Consider the following 22,861-nt stretch of genomic DNA (forward strand, 5'->3'; position numbering starts at 1 on the left):
TAACAGTTACTTTTTATGGTAACGATCGTGGTAACGCAATATATTAAGTTTTCAGTAACTGTAACTGTAACTGAATTACATTTTTCTGCCTTAAAGTAACGATAATTGTCGTTACTTCTTGCGTTACATTTTTAAAATGTATTTCTTATTGAACGAACAACGATTTGTTGATTTTTTCAATCCCAGAATGAAAATCCCGACGAGCATATTATTTGCGATGGTATTGCTTGTACTTGTAAAACTGCTGTTGGCTAGCCTGCGCTCGTATTTTGATTGTCATTTCTTTAATATTTTAGACATGCGGGTTTACTGCTGTGTTGTTTAATTAATTAGCCTACCTGTGCACATGCGCGAAACCAATGACAGAATCTAATGATGCGAGAAGCCGAGAAAGCAGTCCAGAATTTTCGTTGCCGTGGCCTTCATATTCTAATTTTTTCGAAGTTCGGTCGAGTGATAAAAATAACCTTATTGTGAAATGCTTGTTGTGTGGTGCTGCGAACAATTTTGTAGTGTGAACTAATTACTCAATGCAATTTAAAACCTATTTAAAATTTTTAGTTTAAATAAACATATATCTTTACTAAACACAATATGTTTTATTAGCTTTTAATTAATTATAAAAATATTACGTATCACATTTTTAGTTTTTCACAAAGTAACTGTTAAAGTAACTTACAGTTACTTTTCTCATAACTGTAACTGTAACTGGTTTATTTTCAGTAGTGTAACTTGTAGTTGTAACAGGGTTACATTTCCAATGGAGTATTTGTAACTGTAACTGAGTTACTTTTTAACCCGTAATCGACACACATGGGTCCTGGGGACCCGTGGAAATTTTAATTTTGCTCTACGTCAGTGAGGGTTTGTAGCACTGGCCCAGCCATCCAGGTAGTTTCCTAACCCTCAGTCGGCCTTGGACTGGTGTGGTGTTTATACCTTTGCAGGTGCTTGTTGACGCTATAGAGGTATGTTTGGGTCCTCAGGACCCATGTGTGTCAGTTAGGTAACTTTTACAACTACGTTTTCTGTACTAAGTTTTGCAATATGGATGGAGGTTCGGATGAAGATCAAGTTTTGGCAGCTGCAGGCCGAACATTAAGTGATACTGATTACATTAGTGGTTCAGATAGTGACTATGAAGTAAGTGAACATGAATCTGGAACGGATGAAAGTGAAGATGAAGAGGACACTAATGGTGAGTCTGAAGGCTCAAATTATTTTTATGGGAAAAACAGAATGAAATGGTCAAAACATTCAGTTATACGAGGTAGAACACCACAGCACAACATCATACCAAGATGTCATTTACCAGGTATAAAAGGAGAAGCTAGCCAGATAGGAACACCAAGCCCAATAGCATTTTGGGAGCTTTTGTTTACAGCTGAAATGCTACAAGAAATTGTTCTTCGGACTAACGAAAGAATAATTTCTGTAACTGAAGGTATCAACAAACTGTCGTATCACCATGAAACGGATGTGACTGAAATAAAGGCCCTATTAGGTTTGTGTTATCTGTGGGGTGCTTTCAAATCGAATGATGAAGATCTGTTGGCTGTATATGCTAAAGATGGGACTGGAAGGCCAATTTTTCGTGCAGTAATGCCATACAACAGAGTATTTTTTCTACTACGCTGCTTGCGTTTTGATGATTCAAAAACACGGGTTGAAAGACAGCAGTCAGATAAGCTTGCTCATATCTCATGGTTATTTGCGAAATTCATAGAGCAGTGTCAGCGCAATTATTCAGTAGGTCAGTACGTAACTATTGATGAGATGCTTGTTGGTTTTCGAGGAAGATGTTCGTTTCGCATGTACATACCCTCGAAACCCAGAAAGTATGGGATAAAAATATTTATCCTGACAGATGCCAAATTGCACTATTGTTTGAATGCTGAAGTGTACTGCGGCCAAACTGTAGGACAGCAATCTACATCAAAATCTAGCTTGTTAGTTCCATCAATGGTGGTATTGAGATTAGCAAAACCTATTCAAGGAAGCAATAGAAATATTACGGGTGATAATTGGTTCACGTCAATAGAACTTGTCAATGAGCTAAACAAAATGAACCTTACATACATAGGGACCATAAAAAAAAATAAACGTGAACTACCTGCAGCATTTGTCAACTCTAAAGGAAGAGAAGTATCATCTTCTTTACATGGTTTCTCTGGAAGAATCACATTAGTTTCCTTTGTTCCTAAAAAAGGAAAAGTTGTGAATATGATTTGAACAATGCATCATACCAAAGACATTGACGAGTCGACAGGAAAACCAGTTGTTATAATGGACTACAACCAATTATACCTTTGTTTTGTGGTGATATGTTTAGTAATAATTTATGTGATCACAAGGAAAGCAGTATGGACTTCTGAACAGTTATGAAAGAGCCTTCAAAGAGCTGCAATTTTTTTTGTGTATTATCTTTTCGAAAAATTTGTGAAACCTGAAGATAAAGACATATATTGACTATAAGACTATAATGTTTTGATACTGTAACATAATTAAAAAACCAAGATATAGTTCCACTTAAAAATAACAATTCAACAAAAAATTACAAATTCACTGATTTCAAAATTATTTTTTGTAATGTTTGTTAAATGTATTTTAAAACACAGATTTTTGTCATTAAAGGTAATAAGTGTTAGAATTCAAACGTATTTTTCAATTTCTTAAACAAGCAACATACTTAACAGAAACCTAGAAGAAAAAAAATTGGGTCCCTGGGACCCATGCGTGTCATTAATGTAATTTTTTTTGTGTGTGTCGATTACGGGTTAAAAGTAACTTTCCGGTCCCTGGTAATACGTAATCAATTAGGTGACCCCTCGTGGCACCTGCGCCTCACGCCAGTGAAATCCCCTCTCGGGGAATAGTTCTTCGCCCACGCGGGGCGGCACTGCGCAAAACGCGTACCTAAGTGTAAGGACGAGTCATTAACTGGGACGTGCCACGGTCGTGCGTGTGATATCCTGCAGGATACAACCGCGCCCGTACCCAGCGCAACGTGGCCCCAGCCACCATGCGGAGTAGCCGCCTTTGTATACCCATCTGTGCGGGACTAACCACAGTGACTATAGTGTAGTGTGTTATAATAAGTAATTTTGCTGGACCAATCGCCCACGCATTTCACGTTGCGTCCGCGGACTTTCACATAGGCCGGAACAGGTTTATCGTGCGCCTGTGCACCCCACTCGCAAGTCGCCGTGAACAACCCCCTTCAACGTACTTGCCACCGGGTTACCGTTTGGCCGTAAGAAGTCCGCCAATAGAGGGTGGTGTGCGCGGAGCTTAGGTCGACGATGAAGCGGCCAGTTGAGTGAGCGTGTAACGTGTAAAGTGTGCGACGGAATAAAACAGCTTAAAGTACGCGTGTGTTTTATGAATAAGGCGTCCTGGGAGGCCATAACAGCCCGGGGAGCCCTTTGTCGACGCGTCCCTGCCTGCAGCCACGAGGCCAGGAACCCAGCCCTTGAGATTAAAATTCATCGAACCTATCAAATTCACGTAAAATTCAGATCAGGCAACGGGGACGGCGTCACACTGCATTAGATTGACTATATATTGGTAAGTATTTTGCAATTTATAAAAGTTCTTTGTTATGTTGTAAAACAATTTGAGGTTAGGATATATAAAATGTAAAAACCTTAAGGGGTGAGATTATAATACAATCTTTTTTTTTGTGTCAGGCACATTACATGTACCAGCATGCCAAGAAAGTATGTGAAGAGGCTTGGCAGCCGTCCTTATAGGAACTACAGCGAACAGCAATTGCAAAAGGCTTTGCGAGATGTTGCTGAGAAGAAATTATCTCTACAGAAAGCCTCTGAAATGTAAGTTAATGGTAGTGTGAAGGTACCCTAGTTTTCCATACCGGTAATCATCTTGTCTATAATGCTTAAATTGGCTTTATATGTTTACAGGTACAGAATCCCACTTAATACAAATGTGTTTCGTCTGAAAATGACAAAGTCATCACCTGATGGAGCCCAAACACCTACAAGATGTTCTGGAGGACAGACAGTATTTTCCATGGAGGAAGAGGAAAGCATTGCAGCACACATCATTGGAATGTCTACATTCGGTTTTCCTGTGACCACAACTGACCTCAAGGTAATTGTGAAATCATACCTTACAAAAATGGGCAGAAAGGTGAAAATTTTTGAGATTAACAACAATACTCCTGGAAATGATTGGATATTAGGCTTCCTTAAACGTCATCCAGATATTTCAGCAAGAATGGCAAAAAACATAACCCTGTCAAGAGCAAGGGTCGATCAAGAAACAATTTCGCAATTTTTTGTTCATCTTAAAAAAGAGTTGGAAGGTGTCCCCCCGACAAACATTTATAACTATGATGAGACGAATGTAGTGGACGATCCTGGCAATGTTAAGGTTTTGGTAAAAAGGGGTACAAAATATCCAGAGAGAATTAGGAATGCCACAAAGGCTTGCACTACACTGATGCTCTGTGGCAATGCTGCTGGACAGCTCATCCCAGTGTACGTGGTTTACAAAGCGGAGCATATCTACTCAACATGGCAAGAAGGAGGCCCACCAGGGACCAGGTACAATAGAAGTAAATCGGGTTGGATGGATTCAACGTTGTTCCACGACTGGTTTGAATTCCTCCTGCTTCCTCACTTAAAGAAGCAGCCTGGCAAGAAACTGATTTTGGGTGATAACCTTAGTTCACATTTCAATGTGGATGTCTTGAGACTTTGTGAACAGCATCACATTTCTTTTGTAGCTCTTCCTCCCAACTCAACGCACCTCCTGCAGCCATTGGATGTGGCATTCTTTCGTCCAATGAAGGTGAAATGGAGGGAAATCCTCAATGAGTGGAAAACTACACCCTATGGGCGATGCTGCGGTACTATACCTAAGCAGGATTTTCCTGGTTTGCTGTCTACATTGATGAAGAGCATCAGCGAAAGGGCTGAAACAAACTTGAAGTCTGGATTCCGCAAATGTGGGATTTTTCCTTTGAAGCCAGAGGAAGTGTTGAATAGATTATGTGATTCTGCAATGGATAAGCTTCCCAACTACACAGAAAAGCTGCAAGAAAGTTTCATGGATTTTCTGAAGAAAAATCGAGAAGAAACTGTTGGAGCCAAGTAAAGGGAAAAAACGCAAACTCAGTTTGATTCCGGGTAGAGGAATCACAGCTGCTGACCTCCAAGGAAGTGATGCAGTGGAAGTTGGTACTTCCTATACTTCCTCTACAAGGACTGCTGAGAAAGTTCTCCCTACCAAACAAAAAAAGAATGACAATGATACAGCAACAAACAACAGAAGAAAGAGTAGAAGAAAAAGAACCTGTGAGACGTTGTGGGATGAGAATAGTGAATGTACTGACAGCAATGAAGAGGGTCTTAATTCTTCAGAAGAAGACAATCCAACACATTCCGGTTCCAGTAATGATGCAGTAACAGCTTTGGAAGGTGATCGACACCATAGCACAGCGCCACCAGAACAACCATCATTTTCATCTTTGCAAGTTGGTGATTTTGTGATTGTTAATTATCATGACACCAAATTGTATCCTGGGCAGATTACAAGTGTGGAAAAGAGTGCAAACGAATTTGAAGTAAAATGCATGCAAAAGAAAAAGAAGTTTTGGGTATGGCCCGACAAAGAGGACAAAATATGGTTTAGGAGTGTGGAAATTATTTCGACAATCCCTGAACCAAAATCATTTTCTTCCACCAGGGGTCTTTTCATGATTCCTGTAAAACGTTAAGATCATACTTTTGTACAATATTATATTGTTTACTTATTAAGTTAAAGTAGCATATTAAGGTTGGTATATCAATTTATTTACATTTTAATGCTAGTTACCTATCAACATTGAAATATGAACAAGTTTGAAACGAAGACATTTGGGTGAAATGTTTAGGTCAGTGTTTCCTGTTTAACATAACACATTTGTTTTGTTTTTTGCAAATTATAAACTGTAAAAATACATTAAAAAAGCTAAAAATGATTTTACTATGTTCTTTCATTAGTTGCGATAAAGTTCCTTGGAGTGAAGTAGGCACAGTGACATATGGCCATGTTAAACAAGTTATAAAACCTTATGTACTAATCTCACCCCAAAATGTGGGGTGAAATTAGTACAAAGAAAATATTTTTTAATAAATTATATTTTTCATGTATGCTGAAAACCCACATATATTTCTCAAGCAGAGGTATAGATGTATATAAAAAAATATAATTGATCATGCCATTTCATTTTTATGTTACATTACATCAAGAAAAGCTCAATAAGTGTACCAATGTCACCCCAGATTACGGTACTTACAATTAATGGTGGTACCTGTGTGTCAAATAAAAGTAATGCCTAGAAAATATTATTGGTTTTAGGTAATTAAATAACTCAGCAATGGTACAGCGATTCTTTGTTGAAGTGTTGATATTAATTTAATACTTCCATTTAAACGTATGCCACAAGACTTAAGTATGTATTGTTTGGGACATCTTTGACCAAGTTTTCATTCATATTTCACAAATACAAGTTACAATATAAAATAGGTTTGAGGGCAGAAAAGTTTGCCAGTCAAACTTTTAAACCAGCAATGCAAATTTTGTTATAAAACCTTTCCTGATCTGTTACAATGTGTTGAAAAATTGGGTTCCTACAAAATAAGACACAAACAAGAAAAAAAAAATTATTTAAAGGGTTCAATAAACACCAAGCGTGCCAGGTGTTTACTTACACTAAATCTAAAGATATTTAAATACAGTAATGACATTTAATCTGGAAAGTTTCGAACCACAGCCATGATGGATTAGCAATTTTTCAGGATTATCAAACATCGAAGTAGTTTTTACATGAATCTAGAAAAAATTATTAATTAAATATATTCATTATAGTTGTAATAAGCTGCTCCATAGAAGGAAAAATTGCATATGAAAAATTATTTCTAAAGAGTTATCACATTGCTTCCACGGTAAAAAAAAAAAAAAAAAAAAAAGACTGCTGAACCGAAGAATGACAAATAAATGAGCACTGATTGTATTAAGTTTTAACGGCCCTCATAAATGTCTTTAGAGCTGCAAATAAATATTTCTAATTTTTTTTCCAAAGATGTATTTTTAAAGGGCACACCTACCTTGGCACACAAACGGTATGTAGAGCTACAGAAAACACTATGTGAGTTGTAAACTATCAAAAATATCAGACAAGATTTTTGTGTTTACAATAAGCATTTAAGAATACGCTGAGAGTGGATTATTAAATCTGTTTCTGTAATTTGTTTTTGAACTGTATTTTTCGAAGAGTAAGAATGTCTAAAACACGGGGTTTCAGAAAAGTTTTTAGACATGAAAGATCATGTAAAGAATCTTGAAAGCATTCAAAGGACTTGCATTGCACCTTTATCTTCATTTCTCCGCTATCTAATGTTACAGTTACTGCTCAACTATCATAGCTGCCCTATGCATGACGAGAAGAATGTGTGCCAGTTCAGAGCCTTGTGCTTAGAGACGATACCACGCTAGAAGCACCAGCGAGCATCACACTTATCATCCCGCTTCACCAACACAAATAAACCTCTGACCCCACTCAGATATCTTGAGTAGTTATCAAATCGTTTTGTTTTCCTGAAGCTCTGCGCACCGTGTGTGTACCCGGGCAGACGGCGCCCTTAAAATTCCGGAGTTTGCTTTCAAAGTACATATTTAGGAGCATGTTTTCAGTGTAAATATTAGGCATGGAACTTTCGGTATAGGTGTATGCTAACACTTTACACATCTTTATTATAACACTCCAATCTCATTGCTGCTCTGTGCACAATTGCGGTGAGTGTGCAGCCCACTTTTAAGATCAGAGGCCATAATTTCTGTTATTTATTCATTAATTTAAGCAATTCAAGCACATTTTCCATTTGACCTATATTAGATTCTGAATTAAATACAGGTACCACCTTATGTTTTCCTTTTGACTGATGCAGGCTTCCATTAGCATTCACCACTGCATTCAAGTTGACGTCAGCCGGGGCTTCGCCCCACGAGCCTGATCATCCTCCGTTCCCTTTCCCACCACCTTTCCTACCCGGCATTTGTGTCGTGACGTACGTAGCCGTGTGCGATTCAAACTGCGCGCCACGAACTACAGCAAGAGGGCGCTTAGCTGCAGTGCGCCGCACCCCTAAATATGTTAATTAATATTGTAATCCTTTTTCTTTCCGCCCCAAAACAGTGTAACGATGGCTATGCATGTGAGTGTCTTTTAATTAATAGCTTCATGATCTTTTATTATTTTATAAGTCCAAGCACGAACAAGGACGCTCCCTAGCGGGCGACGGAGGAACTAACATGAAACTCATTTGAACCCTGTTTTATGTTTATAAGTAATCATTACAGACGGTCTTGACATGGAAGTAATCTAATAATTATTGTAAAAGGATTTATGTATTTTATAATAGTAACCCGGGGCACGCTACAGCCAAGTTGTAACGGTAGTTGTGTTCGGCGCGAAGGACGCCATGTTGCCACCCGCAAGCCATGAGCTCAGCCCAGTCTCCTTCTACAGCCGGTCGAGAGCGGACGTCTCTGCAGACACCCCGAGGACATCACCGTTGGTTCACCGAGTAGTAATTCTGTAACTTAATTTATTCAAATCGCTTTCTTTTCATCCTCGGGGCCTCTCTCGGCCGGAGAGACTGCTTAAGTAATAATTATTCAATCTTCGGAGTTTTTATCTCATCGGTGTATTAAGTAACGGCTTGAGGCGGCCACGTGCGTGGTTCGCCTCCTCACCTAATCTGATTCGTGCCTCGGGCGTTTTAAAGTTGTATCAGTGGAGGATCGTGTAAGGACGTGTACCGTGAGTAGAATAAAAGCCAATTAACTGTGTTACGTGTTTTGTGTTCGGGGGGCCACGTGGGTCCCTAACCTGGTCAGCGGCGTGTGGGACGCCCTGAGAGCCCACTGCGGTAATTAGAAGCGTGCCCGACGCTGAGAGCGGGCTTAGGTAGGGACAGGAGCTGCGTATAACATTTGGAGGGCTAATATCTCGCCGCACACGGGCCACGTAACGCCCTGAGTTAGAGTCTTTCAGCCGGGTCCACGTGCCCCCTCACGTGGTGGCGCCCATTAATTTCCACCGATATTTTCACCTCAACACCGGTACGCCCTCAAAGTATTGAAGTATTGAAATCAGTACCTACAAGCTAAAACCTTTAGTAACTCCAAAAAATATAATTTAAAAAAAATAGAGCAGTTCTGAACATTTTTTTTAATACTTATCAACAGTTATTAGATTTATAAAGGATACAGAAATATTCACATTAATTTTGAACACCAAAAATTATTGTACATCTTCATGGCGAATAAACATTTCTGTTTAAGGCATTGCAAGAATATTGAAAATTACGTACTTGTATCTTTGTCATTCAAAACAATACGTTTCATTATAAAAGAAGCATTATATGTTTTCAATACATAGGCGGATCCAAAATGATGGTCAGGGGAGGGCCAAATTAAATTTTTTAATATAATTTTAATATATTAACAATTTAACTATTTAGTACATTTTATTTGTAGTTCTAAAACGACCTATTATCTATAGCACTGCAGTAAAATATTACATTAGAAAATTTGGTAAACTATGATAAGGAATTTGGAGAAAATCTAAAAATTATTCTGGGTTCGGGATGGGGGTATGCCGCTATGTTTCGAATACCACCATTTATGACTGAAGTACTCCAACAAAAAATAATGTCAGTTACAGAGTATGTAAATGAATAAAATGTACATAAAATAATTACCTTATATTTTATTTTCAACAGTAGATTACATGTTTACAAAGTGTTTTATGATATATGCATGTTGTTACTTTCACAAATGTTTTGAGATTTTACACAGTAAAAATACATGGTAACTAATTTTAATTTTGTATGCAGAAATATTAAATGATGAACTTGTAAATGTTTCCTATGCCATACCAACATTTAACATGTACCAGTATAGTAGGCCCTCAAGAAGTATGGTGGCTAAAAAACACAGAAGCTAGTTTTATGTACAGTATGTATTTCATTTTATCAAGTTCTTATGCAGAAAAATCAGTCTACAAAACTTTCAACACTTTTAATTAACACACTTGAATGTTGTGCAGAATATTCGGTGCTACGACCTGTATTTACAACTCCAAAATACGTTAATAAATGGCCTTCCGTAAACTACCTATGTAAAAAGCTAATGCTTAAATGTATATATTTTTCAGCAATTACTTAAGCTGCACATGGTCAACAGCACATGTATTATTACACAGTCTTCTGTAGTCTTAATTTTCCATGGAAGTACGTAATAAGTGAGCATGGGTATATGATCCAGTTCCTCAGAATGGTTTCCAGTCTGTGACTATTGAAATACTATGCAAGAAGCAAGTTCACAGCAAAGAGTAATATGAAGAGTGGACTTGACTTAGCATGTGCGAGGGATGTGTTAGATCCTTATAAGTCAGCTGCACCAGTTTGAGGAACAAAAGATTAAAGAAACACACCCTCAACAGAGATGGGGATGATCGGTGATGTATCACTGAATAAGGGATGAATGGAATATTGACAAAGAAAATGTCAGACTTCTGAAATAATGTATATCACCTTCCTTCCCGGTATTTGATTTTCACAAACAGTTGGCAACACAGAAAAAAAAGGCTACTGTAATTGGGCAATTTAGAAGACACTGCACAAAATAATTAATGTTAATACATGTTGGCTTGTAAATTATTCAAACCTCAACTCGACTTGAATAGTATATCCCCACTCCTGTGATTCCAGACTCCGGTTACACAGTCTGTATGTCGCTGCCATATTTCTGATGTGTTATCATGCGTAGTAAAATGCACACAGTACTTATTCACCAACACATTATTATTTAAACTGACGTTAAGGGTGATACTACATTTATCACAAGGATGTGTGTGTCTAGGTATGAGTGTAATGGGTATAAGTCAGAACCTGCGACATTTTCATTATTATATAAAAACAGGCTAGAAGATTACCATTATAACATTTGAAATACATATCACTGGATCATGGGTAGTTTTAAACACCTGAAGAACAAAAAAAAAAAAAAAATCAAAATCAAAAATTCTATATTTAGTACGAGTAAATATAATTTTAATTTTAACGATAAAAAAAGGGGGCAGGATTCAAAGAACATAAACACTGACTTGTTTATGTTCTTGCTGCAGTCTGGTTTAGTTGAATAAAAATGTGAATTTTACTATCCCTAGCAATATTGTATGCACAGGCACTCTTTAAAAGGGTAATTATAGCAGGTATCATTTAGTACAAAGGAATTTGTGACATTGGCAGCAATAATTTGTTGGATATCTAAAAGTGGTGTAAGAAAAGTACCTGATCTAGCAATGAGGAAGACATTTCTCATATTAAACATAGTTTTTCATTTTGGACCATGGAAATATAGCAGTCTGAATCAAAACAATACTAACTGGAAGAATAAAAGCCCAAATTCTGAATGAAACATGTAGCCTACAACAAATAAATTTTTTCATTGTTAGCATCGTTAAAAAATTATTACACACACAATTTTGTTTCAGACATTATATAACATGTCACTATAATCAGTACAAAAAAAAATTCTATATAAATTATGTACCTTGTCTACTTTCTAGTATCTTATATAAATTTTTGTAAGAGACTAAACAACAGAAGATGCTTAATTAATGACAATCATTTGTTTGAAACAAACTGAAACTAAAACAAAAAAAACACACACACAATCAATGATTTTACCTAACCTTTCTTGGGTCGTTATTGGAATAAATAACTTGGATGAGCCTGCAAAATCTCTCATGAAGTGGCAATAATTTGAGTAAACTGGAAAATGATACAAATACATTGTCTTCAATTCTTACGTCATACAAACTGTTGTTTGACTATTTGAATTAAAAATGATTACGTAATGATGTAAATGTCGAAAAGTGTTCCAGCAGCTAAAACACACTTGGCAAACCAATCTGTGTGCCAAGCTGAACACTTAAAACTGAAACTCAGTAGGTGTGAATTTATGATTTGGAATGCATACCCTTTGCACCAAATTTCACAAAGTGGAAATTTGCGAGTGAAACACAGCAAGGTGTCTGGTTACAACACTGGTGCACACCATACGACCCAGTAACAAATGTTTAACAGCAGTAGGCTATCGATACACCTAATCAAGAACCAAGTTTAATCAGAATTCTTTTCCCTAACAAGAGGGTGCCACAAACTTTACTAGGATTGCTACAAGCAGTATATGAAAGATTATTATTGTGATGATATTGAAACTTTAGATGTAGTTTCACACTACAAACCATTAAGTTACAATTTATATTGGAATATGTAAACTTGAATGTTCTTCCCTAAAAACATATGTGCTTTTCAGGCTATATTTTCTCATTAAACCAATTTTTTTTTCAGAAACTGTTCATTGAAAATTATGTTGCAACAAATTAATCAATCTTACAATGAGTTTTTTTAAAAATAATAAATTTATAAACACTAAGTTTTTACGCATGAGTAATTAACATGATCGCAAATTTATTTGAAAGAAACATTTTGTAAATGTCCAAATTTCGGTGGGTGAAAATTCATTGAAACCTCTCGAACCTTTGGTGCCACTACTTTCAGTAGGTAGTAATTACATTCTGAATCTATTGTTCAAATACATTATTTCATTCGAATTACTAGTTTTCGAACAAATGCACAACATTTTTGAGAAAAGATTCTTTTTACGAGAATCTTGTCTCAAAAAGGTTTTGTACGCTGTCTGCTTCTTGCACAGAAACTAAGAGCTCCTGCTATCTTCGCGTGTTCCCATTGCACACAAAGCAACTACGCCGCCGGCCTTGGGGACCAGACCACTGCTCTGCTCACGCAACCCCTTGCACCGAACCAACATTAAAGTCTAGCGCATTGTAAAAACATTGTCTTTATAAAAACTTATTACAGAAAACGTCTATAAGATCCTCGATCCTCGATAGAATGTTGAAAAGTAGCTAGGCCACGCGGGTTTACACAGTGCAAGGGAACGGGGGGCTGGCTACCATTCCTCCTGCCGTCCAAGCGGTGGAGAGGAAGTCGGGGAGGGAACATGGGGTGGGGGAATGGCAGGAGCAGTGGCTGCGGGCAGGAGGGAGACATACAGACGTCCGTAGATAAGACTGAGAAATTCGGTCAGTGCGGCTGTAGTTGTGTGTTCGAAAAGTTTCTCTCTAAATCGCATGGTAGTAACACATTTGAAGATAACAATTTTTTAATTAAGACCAACTCCTGACATGACGCATGTAAAATAATAAATCAAAAATCAGGGATATCAAAAGACATTTTTAAGTGAGATTTTAAAGCTCTCATGAATGCCTCGCGTGTTAGGAACAGAAATTTCATTTATTTTGTGTGGCCTTTTTTAATGTGCAGTTGTGCACTAATAAGTAGTTCTATACTTGAAAGTGTAAAATTATACTTGTATAAATTCATAATTATTATTTTAAATTATAAAGAAGATGATAATTATAACAAACAATAAAGTTATATAGGTATCTTAAAATTCAAAGAAAATTTAGCAGTGTAAAAAGTCCTGATACTCAAAATGTTGGTTCCTAGAATTTGAAAGCCACTATTTGTTCTTGACACCTTTACTGATATCAAGAATGATAGAGCCATTTCAAGATACAACTGAAAGACATTGGGAGACCTATTTCAGGGAATAAGATCTTGTGTAAGTTGTGATCTCTCTCATGATAAGCAATAAACCTCAAACATACTTCATGCGGAGTCTTCTACAGTGGTTGTTATGTGAACTAGGAAATCACCTGAAAAAATTTGAGAAAACGATCAACAGAGATGATTCATCGTAAGGGAATATGGGGATTGAATCAATTGTAACTGAACACAGGTATGAAGGTATGTATGTATGTTTGGAAATGTTAAAATAAAAAATAGTTAAAAAAGTTAATTTTAAAAGTATAGTGTTATTCTACCTTCTGACCTACAAAGATGAAACAGCCATGAGATCCAAGCAAATCTCTATAACAAAACAGTTATCACTGCAACAATAATCTGAATTGCCACAACTTCTGCTACTGAGTGAAGAGAAAAGAAGGGGCGGAAAAAACATTAAAAAAATTAAGCAAAAATTACAATGAAAACTGAAAATTTTTAAGAGTAAAATAATTTGATCTTAGAAATAAAAAAAAATTTGACCAACATGTGACATTAGAATTAAACATATACTCTATGCATTAAAGACGGGAAGTGTTGCCAAGGAAATTGATCAAAAGAAACGTTAACGCTGGAGGGGGAAAACAAGGAAGAGACCACTTCTGTGAAGCTGGAACACATTAAAAGTAACCCCCCATGTGGCGAGAGAGTCAGTAAACACTAATTCTTCAGAAGAGTTTTTCCACTGCAGGGATTTGTCGGCCCAGCTCAGGCGAGCGGTCGCTGGAGCGGTTCGCGCCGCCTCTTGGGGACGCGGCGGCCGATGTGCAGTAGCACCTCCCCCACCCGTATCTCCTTGAACACGGTGATGGCCTCCTGGTGGCTCAGTCCGTGGAGGGCCTTGCCGTTCACCGCCAGGATCTCGTCGCCTGCCACCACACGACAACCCACACAAGTTAAACGGATATATACGAAGCATCCCCTCCCGACAAGCTGACTTTTATGAAGTTACGGCCAGTATTTTTAGATAGCCTAAATCAGCAATATTGAACACGTATTTTTCAAAATTTTCCCGGGGGAGGACCTCCAGACCCCCGCCTAGCTGGAGGGTATTCCATACCCCTCAGGCCCCCTGGAAAGGCCCTAGCCTTCTGCCTGACCCCCCCCCCCCCCAGAGCAAAATCCTGGGCACACCACTGCATACAAATGCATGAATACTACAAAATGTTTTTTTTTATAAATATAAACCCATGTCACAAAAATTATAATTTTTCAGGTGAGAAAGTTTTTGTTTTGTTTCAACTTGATTTGTTTTCAGGTTTATTAAATAGTCGGAAGGTTTTGCTTATAATTTTTTTTAACACATTACTCTTGAATTTCTCTTTAAGACGAGAAAAATATTTTTCAAGATAAATAGTTGAATGTTTTAATTTGTAATTTTTTTTTTTTTTTTGATATTAGTGTTGCAGGCCTTTGTATATAAAATTTCACTCAAGACGTAATGGTGTAAGTACTCTAATACCAATACATATAGCAGAATATGTACGTCACGACATGGTGTCAACTATATTTGATATTGATTTCTTTACCTATGAAGTACAGATATACAGTGTATCTCTAAAGTCCGCAAGGGGTTTTGAAAATGTATTGTGAGAGAACTAATTGAGTTAGTTACATGCAGTTTCATGAAAATTCATGTAAAACTGTGGAATTTCTTCTGCACCAACATATTGCATAATTTGCAGTCTTTATTTGGATCAGTCACTTGTTTGAGAAATGGTGACTTTTCATGAGTGTGTGCATTGTATGGCATGGCTTTCTGAAACTAAATCAGTCACCCAGACTCAAGTACCGAAAACATTTTTATAGTAACCTCTTATTGTAAATGTGCTAAGAGACTGGCAATAAATAACATTACCCAGAAACTGGTAGCATCCATGATCACAAAAGAAGTGGTGGAACAGGTGATGGTGATGAATATATCAAAAGACTCTATGAGGCATTTAGACAAAGTCCTACAAAATCCACATGCAGGGCTTCACAATAATTAGCAATTCCACGGCCAATAAGCAATTCAATTTTGGGGCCGCCAATATTTTTATCCTGTACCTTGCACACACAGTACATCTTCTCATTAAACTGTAGAATGAACAGTTTGAAAAAAATTAATACGATTCTATACCTGCATATAATTTAACTCGGACAATTCATGTTATGCATCTAGTTGGAGCTAATAAGTTCATAAACCACATTTCATCATCTTACAAGCAAAGTACCAAAATAGAAATGTCAATTTTAATGAAATCATATAACTGTATACCTAGTTTTATTACACCTTATTGCCATAACTTTGTTTATGTCAACATTTACTACTTATACATATAGTTAGCTCCGTACTCATATATTTGAACAAAAAAAAATTATTTTACATTTTATAAGAAAAATTTGATACACTTGTTAGTAAAAATCAGCATAAAAAATGCACAATATGATAATTGCATATGTAAAACAAGATGAATGAACAAATTACAGATAACCATTGTTAATCAAATGTTTTTGTGCCATTTCCTAATACAATTCTGACTACAATAAGTGCCTCAACAATATAACAAAACGTACAAATTGTGACGGCATAATACTTATTTGTATATATTGTAGCGTATTCTCACCACACATTATACCTACAGTAATAAATATACAGGTAATTGCAAATAATTATATATGTAAGTAAATAAACAATAACATGTACAGGCTATGTCATAAATATTCTCAGTGGTAGTGTTATCAAAATCATTCACTAGGTAATAATTAAAACCCTTTAACTGCACTAGCGCTGCATACATTTATTTAACCTTTGCTAGTATTAAAGAAACTGTATTTACCTACTATGGGATCTTTTAACTTTATTTGTGCAATAATGCAATGAAATACATTACTTACAAATCAATTTCATGTTTATATCATCACACTATATAAAGTCTTCAAACTATTGCATAGTCTTGATCTTTGTGATCGAAAAATAATAATGTGTAGACTTTCGTTTGATATGTTGCATTGAGAAAAATAATATCTCATGATTAGTTTTTTTCAATTGTGTAATGTGCTGAATCATAAATTATTATTTTTATTTTTTTTAACAAATGAAAGGTTATAATCCCTAAAAATAATGATTGTTATATCCAGCAGACTTTGATTTTCAGTTATACTGTTTTATAATAACAACTTCAAATTTTTATATACGTGGCAATTAAAACTGTGTGAAGGTAAGGCTCGTATTTCTAAATATGCCAATAGAATACACCTGTAAATGACAAATAGCTAGTTTAATATTTATATAGCATCAGTGCTAAACACACTATGTGGAAAAAAAAAATTACCTTTTTCCCCTTATTAAAAACAGTATTTTTTTAAATATGTTTATAACATTGACATCACCACGGAATACCAACCAACACCCACCTTCTTTCAGTCTGCCGTTCTCAGCTGCCTGGCCGTTGGGGAAAACGGTTTTGACGTAGATGCCCATGTTTCCTTTGGGCGAGTCCCTTCCCCCCACGATGCTGAAGCCGAGGCCCTTCTGGCCCGGGCCCTTACTGAACGCCACAGAGAGTATGGTGAAGGCTGCGTTTCCCCCGTGTCGGGGCAGGGTGCAGAACTTGCTCTCCTCGTCGCCCTCCGCGAGGTCGCCCTCCACGCGGGCACAGCTCTCCGGCCGCTCCGTCTGCGAGCATGACCATTCACACTGCTGCCTGCACACAGCATATCCAGGAGCATACGCAGAGCTTCATTTCTGATGGGGACAGAACCTCTGTGCTTGATGTTTGCTTTCAAATTCTTTCCGTTTATTTGTGGTTAAGATAGATTTTTCCATATTTCTTAGGATTGGGAAGGGGAGGGGGGTTTTATGCCCCTCTAATATACCCCTTCCCATTGCATACACCCCTGAACATATACACTACCTGGCCAAAAGTATTGTGGTGCTGACTGAAATCAATAGCTGTAATGAGCAGTATGTACTGGTAGGTACTGAAACTGGGTTCTGGGTGTGGTTTGGGGTCCACCATCTTGGATTGTGATGTCACAGGTACCGTTAAGGTGAGCTCGAAATTTAAAAATAACTCAAAAAGTTACAAAATTGTCCTATTTTGAGAGAAATGCCCCCCATTTTGAGGGAAAATTTCCCTTTCATATGATGATGTCCTTCTAGACAACTACAAATTATAAAAGTAGATGTGCAGAGTTCTCAAAGACTTGAAATGGTATCTTTAAACAAGGAATTAGAGTAGTATTCGATACTGCTTTATTTATTTTTGGGACAGAATCTTGATGACATTTAATTCATTATATTTGGACAAATACAGCAAACACAATGCAGGGAAATTGTGGGAGTAATCAGTTAAGCCGGAACTATAGATAAAAACCAAGGGTCGGGAAGAAGTGGGGCGATTATTTGGTTGGGCCCGCTCCCTATTATTTAATGCAAAACATTTATGACTCCAAAATTTAAAAAAACCTGTCGCCTTTACTTTGATCTCGGAACTCAATTAGGGACTCTTCTGGTGCCCAAGCCCCGTAAATTTTGCTCCCTCCTGTCCTCACCTTTCGATGGCCCTTACTATGACATATTGTAAGGAACCAACTTAACACTTGCCAGGGGTGATTTTGGGCAACAATGTGAAAACTAATATGGAACCTAATTTGGGTTCTCACAAATGCAAGTCTGTTGTTAAACCATTGTTTCACCTCATTTTATTTCAAGAGCATTAAACGTTCTGATCAATTTTATTATTATTTGCAAGAAACTGGTTCAAAGTTGTTTATTTGTGTTTTTTTAATAACATAACTGCTAATAATAGTAAAAAATAATTTTTACTCTTAGAATAATTTCATTTTTTTCATCCATTTTTACAACATATTATAGAACAATAAATAAATGAAAATATTGTTAAAAAAAAGACCAATTTAATGCTAAAGGTGGCGAATAACCATAAGTTTAATCTTGTAGTTTTAAGTAGGTTATGTTGTATATGTGTAAGAGAAAGACATGACGTCAGGGATGTTAGAGGTGTGAGGTTGGCAGTCAGTGTGTGTAATGATGGCGGCGGGTGATGTACGTGAGGTGCTTGTACAATGTATGTATCGAGAGACAAGTGTAAAATAAAAAGAGAGAACAAAACAAAACATGGCGCAGTCGGTCAGTCGTTTCGCCCGTGCAATATTTACGTGCCGGGGTAGTTTGAAGGCGTAATCGCATTTGTGGCAATATCATCGTCTCCTGAACGTGGACAACAAAGGCTAACATGGCGGACGCAAACAAGCCTAGCGGGTTGGACCTAACGGGAAATGTCAGTGAAAATTGGCTAAAGTTTAAACAAAACTTCGAAATATTCATGGTGGCGTCAGGAAAGTCGGAACAATCATCGCCAGTTAAAGCAGCTGTTCTTCTGAATTTGGTGGGAGAAGATGCTGTTGAAGTGTTCAATACATTTCAACTTGCAGATGAAGATCGCACAGATTACAAGAAGGTACTTGAAGCATTTGAGGCTTATTGTAAACCCAGAAAAACGTGCCATATGAAAGGTTCTTGTTGTATTCGAGAAAACAAAAAGAAAATGAACCATTTCAGTTGTTTGTAAATGACTTGAAAAAGCTTGTGAGAAGTTGTGAATTCGGTGAACAAACAGACGCAATCGTTAGGGACTGCATATTCATGGGTGTGAGGGACACCAAATTACAGCAAGAAATGCTCCGCATGAATAACTTAACCCTTGAAAAAGCGTGTGAGCTAGGCAAAGTGGCTGAATCAATCATACAACAAATGCAGTGCTTACAAGGTGACAGAACAAAAGAAGGGATCTATGAACACATGCAGCCCGTGTCGGTAAATGTAGTAAGTTCAAAGCACAGAGGGGGAACCAGTCAGTGGGTGCAAGAGAAGGGTTTCAGTGGCAAGTGCAAGCAATGCAATCTCACCCACATAAAAGGCAAATGCCCAGCATATGGCAAACAATGCCACAATTGTGGGAAGCTCAATCACTTTGCGATAATGTGCAGAAAATCACGTGAAGTAAACAAGGTGAGAATGATAAATAAAAAGGAAGCAGAGAGCTCAGATGAAGATTATTTTGTAGTCAATGGGATAGTAATAGCAAAACAGAGTGTTAAGCAGGTAGAATGTGTAAGAAACCAAGAAAAATCAACAAAGTGGTATGAAAACATAACAGTTGAGGAAAGGAAGATAAATTTTAAGCTTGACACTGGGTCAGAGGTTAACATTCTACCAGAGACAATGTTTAGGAAAGTGGATAATCAACTAAAGGTAAGGGACACCAACAAACTGTTGGAATGCTATGGTGGATTTAAAGTAAGACCCATTGGCATTGTGAAGTTACGGTGTGAATCAAAAGACGTAGTACAATACATGGATTTTCGAATTACCAATGCGGACAGTACCCCAATACTAGGCTTACAGGCATGTGTAGACCTGAACCTGATCAAAAGGGTGCATCTAATTGGACTAGAGGACACAACAGTGAAGGTTATCAAACAAGACTCATCACAACCAGAATCACCTCATAGCAAGTTCTTGCAAGAAAACCAGGATGTCTTCACTGGACTAGGAAAATTTTCAGGTCAGTGCAAAATTAGAGTATGTCAGGATGCTCAGCCAAGAGTAGCACCACCTAGGAGACAACCGCAAACAATAGCCCCTAAACTGAAAACAACTCTAGAATCCCTAAGGAAGAGAGGAATTATTGAAAAAGTTGAGGAACCAAACTCGTGGGTACATAACCTAGTTGTCGTTGAGAAGCCAAATGGTACACTAAGAGTCTGCCTGGACCCACAACATTTGAATCCTGCCATCAAAAGAGACTTTTATCAAATACCAACGATTGAACAGCTAACAGAGCAACTGTCGGGAAAACTATATTTTTCAGTCTTTGACCTGAAGGATGGGTTCTGGCAAATTGAGCTCGATCAAGAATCCAGTGACTTGTGTACCTTCTCTACACCGTGGGGCTGTTACAAATTTCTCAGATTACAGTTTGGTGTGTCCTGTGCACCAGAAAAGTTCCAAGAACTGAATGAAAGTGTGTTTGGTGATATTGAGGGTGTTGTGGTGTACTTTGATGACATTCTTGTGACTGCGACATCACTGGAGGAGCATGATAAGTGTGTAGCAAAAGTAATACAGAGGGCAAGAGTTCACAACATCAAGTTTAATCCAGAAAAACTGCAATACAGACTGTCAAAGGTTAGTTTCATGGGACATGTGTTATCGAATAATGAAATTCAACCTGATCCAGGTAGAGTGATGGCGATACAACAAATACCAGATCCTCAAAATAAGAAAGAGTTACAGAGACTGTTGGGGATGGTTAACTACCTACGACCATTTATACCCAACATGGCAACAACCACAGCGCCTCTGAGGGAGCTACTAAAAACTGATGTGTCCTGGCAGTGGCTGAAATGTCACTCGCAGTGTGTAGCGAATCTTAAAACAGCCGTAAGCTGCGCACCTGCATTGGGGACATTTGATGCAACCAAGTCCATTACCATTCAAGGAGATGCATCACAGGATGGCCTTGGCTGCTGTCTCCTCCAAAACGGACAGCCCATATCATATGCATCTCGAAGTCTAACCGCGACAGAACAAAAGTGGGCACAAATTGAGAAAGAGCTATTAGCCATAGTATATGCAACTAACAAGTTTCATTACTACATATATGGTCGGGTGGTTCAGGTCCTCACATATCATAAACCTTTAGTAGCTATTATGAGCAAACCAGTATCAAAGATAATGTCCACGCGACTTCAACGACTCAAATTAAAACTACTGAAGTACAACCTGGATGTTCAGTACCTCCCTGGGAAAATGATGCACATTGCTGATCTACTATCCAGGGCCCATGGGACAGATGCAGCTGAAGATGATCCGGAACTGGGTGAAATAGTTCATAGTGTGAGTAGGCATCTTCCCATGACTGAAGTGCGGAAGGAAGAATTTCGACAAGGACTGGCCACGGACCCAGTGCTGAGTGAGGTGATGAAATGGGTGACGACCGGGTGGCCTCACAAAAAGGGTAAGGTACCAGTGCAGTGCTACCCATTCTGGGGTGTAAAGAGTGATCTTTTTGTAGAAGATGATCTACTGTTTCTAAGTGATAGAATTGTAGTACCTAAAAAACTGAGGCAGAACATGTTGAAAGTTATTCATGAGGGACACCTTGGAGTGGGCAAAACTAAAGCTAGAGCAAGGAGGGTGTTCTTTTGGCCAGGCATGTCGAAGGAGGTAGAGCAATATGTATTAGAGTGCAGGGTGTGTGAGAAATTCAGGACCACAAACCGGAAAGAACCCCTACTCCCTCATGCAGTTCCAACACTTCCCTTTGAGAAAGTGGGAGCAGATATACTAGAATTTGGAGGGAAAAGTTATTTAGTGATTTACGATTATTTTTAAAAATGGCTGGAAATAGTTAAGTTGGATAGTAAACAAAGCATCAGTGTAATAAAGGCATTGAAAGCCATCTTCTGCACTCATGGCATTCCAAAGATAGTGATGGCTGACAATATGCCGTTTAACTCATACGAATGTACACGCTTTGCACATGAACATGAGTTTGAGATACACACATCCAGCCCACTACATTCACAGTCAAATGGAATGGCCGAAAAAGGTGTAGGAATCGCTAAGAACATATTGAAGAAAAGCTGTGAGGAGGGTAAGGAATATTGGATGGCACTGATGGCATATCGTAACTCACCACTGGCGGGTATGGATGTGTCACCATCAGAACTGTTGATGAGTAGGTTAGTCAGAACACAGATACCGACAACTGTGAATAATCTCCTTCCGAAGATTCAGTGTAATACAAAACCACAGTTGATTGCGAAGCAGAGGAAAGTTAAAATGTATTATGACCAGAGAGCTTCAAGGAAGCCTTTAGAATATATGAAAGGGCAAACAGTAGTCATGCAGAGGGGTGTAGTGTGGGAGCCAGCCACAATTCTGGAGAAACACAGTGCACCACGCTCATACATAGTTAGGACCCACTCAGGTCAAGTGGTTCGGAGAAACACTAAATATCTAAGACCCTCCAACTCTGAAGTACCCAAAACATCAGCATGGGGGAGCTATAACATTGTTGATGAAACTAGAGGAGAGGGAAAGGAGCAGGAATACATGA

The 22,861-nt window shown here is 37.9% G+C and overlaps 2 protein-coding genes across 5 annotated transcripts in view; one reads left to right on the forward strand and one right to left on the reverse strand.

The window, feature by feature from the left end:
- Nucleotides 1–309: 309 nt before the first annotated feature.
- LOC134542111 (uncharacterized) lies at nt 310–9,313 on the forward strand. Its single transcript, XM_063386065.1, has 3 exons — nt 310–3,567; nt 3,690–3,833; nt 3,924–9,313. Exons 2-3 carry the CDS (start codon nt 3,709–3,711, stop codon nt 5,119–5,121), a joined length of 1,323 nt encoding a protein of 440 aa, XP_063242135.1. The 5' UTR covers nt 310–3,567; nt 3,690–3,708; the 3' UTR covers nt 5,122–9,313.
- LOC134542110 (PDZ domain-containing protein 2-like) overlaps nt 7,528–22,861 on the reverse strand; it is a 388,063-nt gene continuing 372,729 nt past the window's right edge. For all 4 annotated transcript variants that reach the window (XM_063386060.1, XM_063386064.1, XM_063386063.1 and 1 more), the window contains 2 exons: nt 17,130–17,391; nt 7,528–14,599 (listed from right to left, as the gene is read on the reverse strand). In XM_063386060.1, the coding sequence (XP_063242130.1) occupies nt 14,439–14,599; nt 17,130–17,391 (423 nt within the window). In that variant the 3' untranslated portion in view covers nt 7,528–14,438. The remainder of the gene's footprint in view (nt 14,600–17,129; nt 17,392–22,861) is intronic.

This window comes from Bacillus rossius, assembly GCF_032445375.1.
Source record: "Bacillus rossius redtenbacheri isolate Brsri chromosome 4 unlocalized genomic scaffold, Brsri_v3 Brsri_v3_scf4_2, whole genome shotgun sequence".
Lineage (NCBI taxonomy): Eukaryota > Metazoa > Arthropoda > Insecta > Phasmatodea > Bacillidae > Bacillus > Bacillus rossius.

Bases quoted from the DNA above. Each gene is read 5' to 3' on its own strand.
- LOC134542111 (XM_063386065.1), top strand. From the start codon at position 3,709: ATGCCAAGAAAGTATGTGAAGAGGCTTGGCAGCCGTCCTTATAGGAAC. The intron at 3,834-3,923 runs GTAAGTTAATGG...ATATGTTTACAG, and splicing joins CTACAGAAAGCCTCTGAAAT to GTACAGAATCCCACTTAATA.